This window comes from Pecten maximus, chromosome 3 (genome assembly GCF_902652985.1).
Source record: "Pecten maximus chromosome 3, xPecMax1.1, whole genome shotgun sequence".
NCBI lineage: Eukaryota > Metazoa > Mollusca > Bivalvia > Pectinida > Pectinidae > Pecten > Pecten maximus.
Genome location: NC_047017.1, coordinates 21,770,485 through 21,779,332, shown reverse-complemented (window position 1 = coordinate 21,779,332; position 8,848 = coordinate 21,770,485). Strand labels below are relative to the sequence as shown.

At 33.5% G+C, this 8,848-nt stretch overlaps 1 protein-coding gene across 1 annotated transcript; it reads left to right on the top strand.

Annotated features, from left to right (window-relative positions):
• Positions 1 to 336: 336 nt before the first annotated feature.
• LOC117323560 (cyclin-dependent kinase inhibitor 3-like) lies at positions 337 to 8,423 on the top strand. Its single transcript, XM_033878846.1, has 7 exons — positions 337 to 493; positions 2,865 to 2,920; positions 3,204 to 3,248; positions 3,538 to 3,760; positions 4,236 to 4,267; positions 5,344 to 5,447; positions 6,255 to 8,423. Exons 1-7 carry the CDS (start codon positions 396 to 398, stop codon positions 6,339 to 6,341), a joined length of 645 nt encoding a protein of 214 aa, XP_033734737.1. The 5' UTR covers positions 337 to 395; the 3' UTR covers positions 6,342 to 8,423.
• The last annotated feature ends 425 nt before the right edge of the window (positions 8,424 to 8,848 follow it).

Here is an 8,848-nt window from a genome sequence, read left to right as displayed (position 1 = left end):
GTTTAATCATTTTTCAGAAATATTTTACTAAACATTCCATTTCTAATATATGATTTCGTAGTTTGATATAGGAAGAAAACTAATTAAAAAACAACAAAAAAAACATAACAGTGGGTTTTAATCATAACATAGAAATCAGGCAACTACAGTCGATAAATGTAGATTTGGAGTGGATAACACTTTAGTCCATTAGGCGTATGTCATTTCCTGGCATCGTTCTACGGAAGTTGCTTATTAGAAACATTCCGAATTGAAATCAATGATGAATCCAAAGATAACTCGAAAGCTCGCACTTGGGTGTTATGACCAATCAGAAGGCAGTTTACATAAGCGGGAGAATCAAACCATAAACAAATTCAGACCTGTTCAAAAATGCCTAGCGTCTTTATGTTACAATGAAAACACCAGAAAAGCAAGAGGTGGTATCAGCGAGTTTCGACTCCTCAGACGAAGAAAGTAGCGAGCTAGACTTATCTCCATTTAAGATATCATGGTGAGATGTCGTTACTGTAAATATTTAAAAACAAATACTGCACTGACAGTGTCGGCGATGACAGCAGCTATTTGTACGGGTACTGAACTGCAGTAGGCCTATTCGTGTTTGTCTAAGATTGTTATGTCATGGGTGAAGAATTCAACACATGTTCACAATCTGTACACAATTTCAACTTATGTCAATTAATATATGATTCACTTGCATTGTAATCGTTCCAGACACATTCATAAAAATCCATAGACTCTGCCACAGCCTAGGCATTATATGGCAGAGGATTGACACATTGAAGGGCCTTATTGCTCACAATGAAATATTAACCGTAGGGTCCGACACCAAGGTGACTTGTAGTATTTAATCCAACCCCAGGGTCCGACCATACGATCATTTATGATCAATTATAAGTGATCGTTGGACTGAGGGCTAAATATTTCATTCATGGGCCATTATATAGGAACATGTCCAGACCCTGTGCTCCAATTACCAAAGAACAAGATTGTTGTAAAATCGAGTGGTGTGATATGACAGGAGTGAGTTGTCGTATCTGTATGATGGTAAAATAAGACAGAACAGCAACGTCAGGCATATGTGTCTGTATTGCTCTGAGGTCTAACCGATAACTGAGGCTAAAACATAGGTATGTAAAGGTATGAGGCCTTCCATGGAGAGGATAACTACCCAGATTCCTCGGAACCGTACGTAAAATGCAATGCTGTTTCACAACAAGATATCAAATTGAACAGGCAAATAGAGTGATCTTGGTAAAAATCTATAAAGTGAAGGACTACATCAACATAGCTGTATTGAAAGCAAGCAGAAATGTTATATTCATTTTTAAAATCCTTAAATGTATTATTAGTTATAACAAAGATATGTTTGTAACCTTAACACACTAGTACATCCATATCTTGAACAACTGTCATTATACCCTAAAAAATGACACCTAAAAAACTAATTAGCAGCCATGAAAAAAATCCAAAGGTGTACATGTGCTCCCAAATTAATCCTTTCACTTAAAAGACATACCTTAGTTTTAATTAAATTGCTATTGTGAATGAATCAAGAAATTATGTTTACCAACGTTAAACACTAGAGATTAGTAGAATGAGGGTAGACATGATGGAAGTTTATAAAATTATAAATAACATAGATGTAAGCAAATAAGTCCTGTCCGACTAAGAAAATCAAAATACCAGGGGGACCTCCAGAATCTACTTAAAAACTGCTTCATGACCATATATAGTTAAGGAGTAGGACCATGCTAAGTGGAACTCTTTACCCTCAATGTTGGTTAACGTGAGTCACCAAATGTAAATTCATTCAAACCTAAACTCAATAGACGTTGAGTCAACCATCACAACAAGATTTCACTAATTTGTTGTAAGTACATATAATGTGTATATGCACTGTGCCACAGTCCTAGCTATGTGCAATAAAGAAGTCGCGAAATTAAGTTAAGTCAGTCGATGGAGCTTCCTCAGACCCAAACACCACACTTTGAACACAAGTATTTGAAATTCTGACAGTAATGATATAAATCGAGATATATATCCAGGGACATATTTAAGGAATAAAATTTATTTTTTCAACATTCATGAGGTCATAAAAACATTGGCTTCTGAACATATTTCATGAATCATGTAAGCGATTCATGGTAAATATGTCCAGAAATCCAATGTTGATATGACCTCATGAATGTTGAAAAAAATAATCCTTTTATTTCCATTATGATTACTTTTGCGGAAAAGCGTCAGACAGTTCTTGGCACGGCCTTAGCAACCATCATAACAGCAACCCAAACAAAAAGTAGTTCCATCTACAACACTTATTCTGCGAGATTTTTTGGGTGATTTTGATGTTTTGAACATTTCGGAGACCATAACAACATTGGATTTATGTAAATATTACATGGATCATGTTTATTTAAAAGAACCTGGGGAGAAGAAAATTTTGACAGTGGAGAGTACTACCCATGGTTCCCAATGCAACATTACTACACACTGTGATGGGGCTAATGTTGGTCTGAAAAATGAAGAAAAATTTCGCCAATGCTTTTAAGCTTAAGCATACTGAATATTAATATAGACCTATATTGGCCTCTGATATATCAAATAAAAATAAAAGTATTAGATATATCATATTACAAAAATTAAGGATTTTGCAATGTTTCTCTGAATTTGACACCAGAATTTCAAATGCCAGTGCTTTGACATTCTGACAAATAGATGTCTCCTGGTGGGGGGGGACAGAGAAAACTTGGGCTACTGTAATAACAGGTGCCCGCTTTGATCTCCCATATATAGATTCTAACCCTATATACATAATTCTATAATGCTAAATCATTCAACATCTTTATCAATTGTATACACAGGTTGGATTTGTCGTTCCTAAACTGCAGTGCCAAGTTTGGTGTGTGTGCTCTTCCAGGTGAGTTCCCATTCTCCACAGGCTCCGTACTATTTATTGTTTTCAGTATTGTTATTTCCCAGATATAGTTCTTTATCTTATTTTCAATATACCAGGTGTGTCGGTTAAGTTTCATCAACTCTACTTATATAAATTAGATATATGACAAATATTTTCTATATTTTCCATCACACTTCTAAGTCATGAAGTTTATGTTCAGTACTTTTTACAGTCCAGTTAAAGGAATATAATTTACTTTTTCTCCAAGAAGAATATATATCCTTAATATTTACTTTATTTACAGGCTGCAGATTTAAAGACACCTGGAGAAGTTTGGAGAATGACATAAGTAAGAAGTCAAATTTGTGAAATATTTTCTAATATGTAATATTGATTGATATTTTCAAAGAAATTAAGGTAGAAATAAATGTCAGTAGCACAAAATTGCCCTACTCATTCCTTACACTCAAAACTGCTTTTAGCAAAGTGCTTCTATTTTCAGTTGCTTAAATTATTACATGTGCATATTTCTTTTTTTTAATAGATTTATATAGAATACATAGTGTATCTCTCCCAAACACTTACACAGAACAAAAACAAAAAATCTATAAACACACATGATTAACATTGTTTTGTAGAAGCTATCAGACGAGAGGAGGTGACCGATGTGTTCTGTTTGTGCAGTAAGGGTGAGCTCAACAAATACCGTGTACCATGGCTTCTACACGAACTGTCTGCAACTGAAATCACTGTTCACCACCATGCTTTCCCTGATGGACAGGTCCCCAGCTTTCCATTACTGATGAAGATTGTCGACGAAATTCACTCCAATCTTATGAACAATAAGACATCTCTTATACAGTCAGTGTTTATTTTGTTTTTGTTTATTAATTTTGAGAGAGAGAAAAGCAGTAATAGAAATACATTGGTTTTTGATAAACCTTGATTCTCAACTTATTGTAGATTTCAGAAGATGTATTAGATACATATTGATGAAATTTTATTATTATATATATTTATACGATTATTTTTTAGCATCTGAAATAGTTCACCAATATCTTACTGTATGTTTCCATGGTATGTTTTTAACGATTAATTAATATTAAATCAACAGCCATTAGATTTAGGATACTGAATTTTAATTTAAAGTTCTGACATTTTGGCTGACATCTGAAACAAGCAAGATGATCGAAATGTGTTTAAATTCACTCAGGTCAATAGAAAGCTTTTAAATATCACATATCTGATTCTGTTACTGTAACAATGTGCTACGTGTATGTAATGTTTCATATTTTACAGCTGGTATTGAAGGTAATATAAACATTCTATGTTACAGTTGCTATGGAGGACTTGGGCGATCATGTCTTGGTAAGTACACTAAGTATGATTGTAAGCTACCTGTTTTGTTATGTTGTTGAAGTACCCATGTAGTCTTTATAGAACTAGCTTTTTTTCAACCATATTTATACTTTAAAGATTTGTAATTAATTGTAATACAATTAACTACTACGCTTAAGTGAAACTCTTCTTCTCTGTCAATTGTCTCATGACCATGATTTTTTAAGATATTTTTGGCTGTATAGCCAATTTCTGAGAGCACTCAGGATTAATACTTTACATGACTAATGAAAAGTCTCTTTAAGTTTTATAGCAATGTATTTTAATACAGATTTTGAAAATGTTCTGAAGATTCAACTGATTAGAATACAGATCATCATTATACACTACATTATGAAGATCTGATGGTGTTTGGTTAGAGTTCATGTTCAGATGACCTTTCAACCAAGCAACCATAGCTCAACTGGCAAAATTTTGCCAAAATCTGCTTTTCTTCGACAACTTCATTGTTGGTCCTTATTGTATCTGAGAGTCCCGAATATCAACCAAACCAAGATGGCTGCTCCCATTGCCAGCCACTTAATGTTCAAAACAGTGTACATGTATTTGGTGGACAAAGTCTGTGTAGTTTTTGGATATTTCATCGTTGTAACAGACATTGCCCCCGTAGGAAATGAATTAAAAGAAATAACATGTTGATCAGAGGCTAATTAACATTTTCAATACTGTTTCGAATGCCTGTTCAATTTGTACACACTGCCGAACATGTATACATTGTATATGAGACACTTTTTGATTGGCTTAAAGTATACCATTGTATAGTAAGCATTGAGGTCAACCAAACACGACCCTTTACTGGCCGCCGTCTGTTCTTCATAACTTAGTGTATAAATAAAGCTGATATTTATTTTAATCAGATTGATGAAGATTATTATCATTTCCAATGAAAATGTTTGTAAGGAACTAGTATTTTTGTGTTATAAACAGACTAGTAAAGAAAAAATATTTTTCATAAAATTATTTTGGAAAAGCTATCTATCTTTATAAAGATATGATTTGTTTTCTTCAATGAAATATCTTAATGAGATAATGTTATTTATGTTTAGTGACAGCCTGTCTGTTGATGGTGATGGACCCGGGTATGGAGCCTGATGTAGCCATACAGAAGGTGCGGGACTTACGAGGCCACGCTGCTGTCCAGTCAGTGAAGGTAATAATACAATCTACATCTGGGTTGTATGTAATGTCTTATTGTATAATACATGGAAGAAATTCCAAAAGTTACACCAAAGGTTAAAAATCACTGTTTGATTCTGGAACCACTAAGGGTTATTCCATTAAAATATCTACCTGACCCCAGGACTCCACAAATAAAAATAACTTCTATCCCAGTTTGGATTGCCTTCCTATTACTTCTCTGTAATTTATTAAATTCTATAGGTGATAACCCTTAACCAAACCTGGAGTCCTTGGCGGTGTAGACATTTTACTGGAAAAGTCCTAAACTTTTATATCAGTTATTTCAAAAATTCATTTTGACACAATATCTGTCTAAGTTCACATGAGGGTACACTTGGTATGTATTTCCTTCTGAAACAACTTATGGCGAAAATTGTTATATATCATGAACTTCCAGCATTTTTGGAAAATGACACACTTTGTGAAGGGGGTTGGGGACAGTATGTTTTTGACTCAAACATATTAAAAAAAATATCACTGGTATTGAAACTACAAAATAAAATGAAATCTAATGGCTCGATTTATAACTGCCATAAAACATGTGAAGTTTTGGGTATTTAATATGTTGCCTGAGACAAGTCAGGTTTTGAAGTTGTGATTTTTCTCGTATGTTGCTTTTGGACAAGACTTGACGAAGACATTCCAGTCCTTTATTAACATCTGCAGGTCCATTAAGATCTATGCCTGAAATATTTGATTTAATACATGTACATTGGCAAACCAATTTGTCTACATAGTTGTCTATTTGTTTCTAATGTGTATTTTTACCTCTTTTCAGCAATACAACTTTTTACACGACTTCCGAAATTCTTTAGAGGAGTATAACAACGACACGGAAGAAGGAAAGCGATCTTTATCAAGATAAGGACATCGTGACTTAGGAGCTTCTCTTCCTACAGCTGCACTTCAAAAGTTACTTTCTGAAAAGTCTTCTACCGGTGGCTTACTCTGCTGTTATCAACAAAAGCACTACCAATACTCTCTAAACATTGATTACTGTTATCAACAAAAGCACTACCAATACTCTCTAACATTGATCACTAAAACAGTTTTAAATTGATCATACATTTTGTCTGTCAGTTTCCATCAGTACCTGGAATTTCATTTAATCACTCCTAAACTGTATATAACAAGCTTACTTGGTCCATAGAACCATGATGAGTGTGTACCCAGGCATGTGATCTGTCATTATTCGTCCATCTAGCAACATTTATTTTAGTGGTCTACAAGTAGACTTTGTCCAAGTCTGACCAGGAACATTAGTTAGTGAAGGGTCTCAATATTGTAAAAATGGATGGAAATAGCCCAGTAGGATATTAAAGGTAAATCTTTAAATTCACAGAGTGATTGCTCTCGGGTCCAACAGTTGGGCTATATTCTATTCCCTTAGCTGCAATTTTGTCTTCATGTTTGGATATTAGTGTCAGAGAATTAAATTGCTCTGTCATTTTCTATATCCATATACTTATTCTCAGGGCAAAAATCATGCTGGATGGAAAAACCAGTATGTTACGGGAACAAAATGGAATCAAAATCGAAAACATATTCTGTAAATGTAATATCATTTTCTGACAGTACATGTAGTATATGTTTGGCCCAAGCTTTGTGTCAGCAAATCTCATTGTGCCCGAGATGTCAACATTTTAATAGTTGGTGATTTGTAAATACAACAAAAATATCAGTGGTATTGGCAATTTATATGCAGGTTTGTACTCATTTACATTGCATAGGTATTGTCTGGTAACCATGAATGACCCAAAGGGTAAAACTTTGTGTATAAAGAATATTTAGTAAAGATCATCATTTTTGCTTATTAGTCCACTACTGGTGAAACCAGAAGGACTAAAGCCTTCCTTTCCTTCCTTCTTCTTGTACATATGTACCTAACGCCAAAGTTTGTCAGTGCTCCGTGCTTCCGTGAGGATTCTAATCGAACTTCACACAATGATAAAGGACCATAACATCTCGAACAAGTTCAAGTTTCAGTGTTTTTGAGTAAAGGTCAAGGTCACAGTTACTATTTTCAGTGGGGGCTTGTAGGGACATACCCAGTATGCTTTTTTCAGAATATCCTCAATACATATATGTAATTGAAGAAACGGAGCAAAGCTTGTAATAACCTGTTTTCTGAGTCTGGTGTGAGGGTTTACTACTGGTTTACTTACATATACTGGTACAAAGGGTAACCATGAATTATAAGTCTTCATACGCTATTTTAGGTCTTAGTGAGGCGTAGCAATGAGGAATACACTGAAAACATTATTGCGAATTTAGTAGCTACCTTGCATTTAGTCTGAATGAGTCTATTTATCCACTACCTACAGTATACTAAAGCAGATAAAAAGTACCATTTGGACTGCCCAGTTTTAGGATGCTAGATACAGAAAATTGAAAAATAAAAAAAAATAAAAATTACGAAATACAACAGTTTCAGTAGTTGTAGCTATTATGTATGAAAGACCTATTAAATTAAGAGAAATGTCACTTATAAAATCAGTGATCAGTTCATTCAGAATATGCTTGCTTTAGTTATTACTGTATTTCCTGTTTGAAATGAAATAGAACATATTTTCTTTTATGATAATTTTAATGCTATAAAGTTTTAAGATTTTCATTTCACAAGAGTGAACTTAAAGCACCTTGATGTGTTCCTGTCCTTATGTAAGCCAAAATAGAATGACAAATTATTTATGATTTAATTTTATGCATGTATCTATTACATCAATACTTTCTGGAGAAGCATAGGTACTACTATGATATGCAGTATATCAAAATGTATGTGGTATCTAAATTTTACTTAGGGTGTTATTGAGATATACATGTTATCATTAATGATACGGGGCAATGCAATACCTGTAAACTTTTTATGTTGATGAAAACATGTGTAAGTAATTTATATGCATGTGTACATTTCCATTTTCATTCATAATAAATGGAGCAAAATATATTCTTTTTTGTTGTTGTTATTATTATTCATTGTTCTTTCATTTTATCAAGATTCTTTTTTTCTTTTTTTTTCTTTTATTTTGAAAGATTTTGCACAAATATACATACATATATAAAGCATGCCATATATACACTTTCATTCAGATCATCATCATCATCATATTTTTCTCCCATCATACTATTTTATTTACACAGGATCCAGTTTGAAAAAATATATAATGCAACACACTATTGACATGACATTTTTAATTGTCGATGCTACATCATTGTATTGTTGCTGTGACATCATTGTATTGTTGCTGTGACATCATTGTATTGTTGCTGTGACATCATTGTATTGTTGCTGTGACATCATTGTATTGTTGCTGTGACATCATCGTATTGTTGCTGTGACATCATCGTATTGTTGCTGTGACATCATTGTAT

Excerpts from the sequence above, each read along its gene's own strand:
- LOC117323560 (XM_033878846.1), top strand. The coding sequence starts at position 396 with ATGAAAACACCAGAAAAGCAAGAGGTGGTATCAGCGAGTTTCGACTCC. Across the intron at positions 3,249-3,537 it reads AAGTTTGGAGAATGACATAA|AAGCTATCAGACGAGAGGAG; the intron begins GTAAGAAGTCAA and ends ATTGTTTTGTAG. Across the intron at positions 3,761-4,235 it reads AATAAGACATCTCTTATACA|TTGCTATGGAGGACTTGGGC; the intron begins GTCAGTGTTTAT and ends TCTATGTTACAG.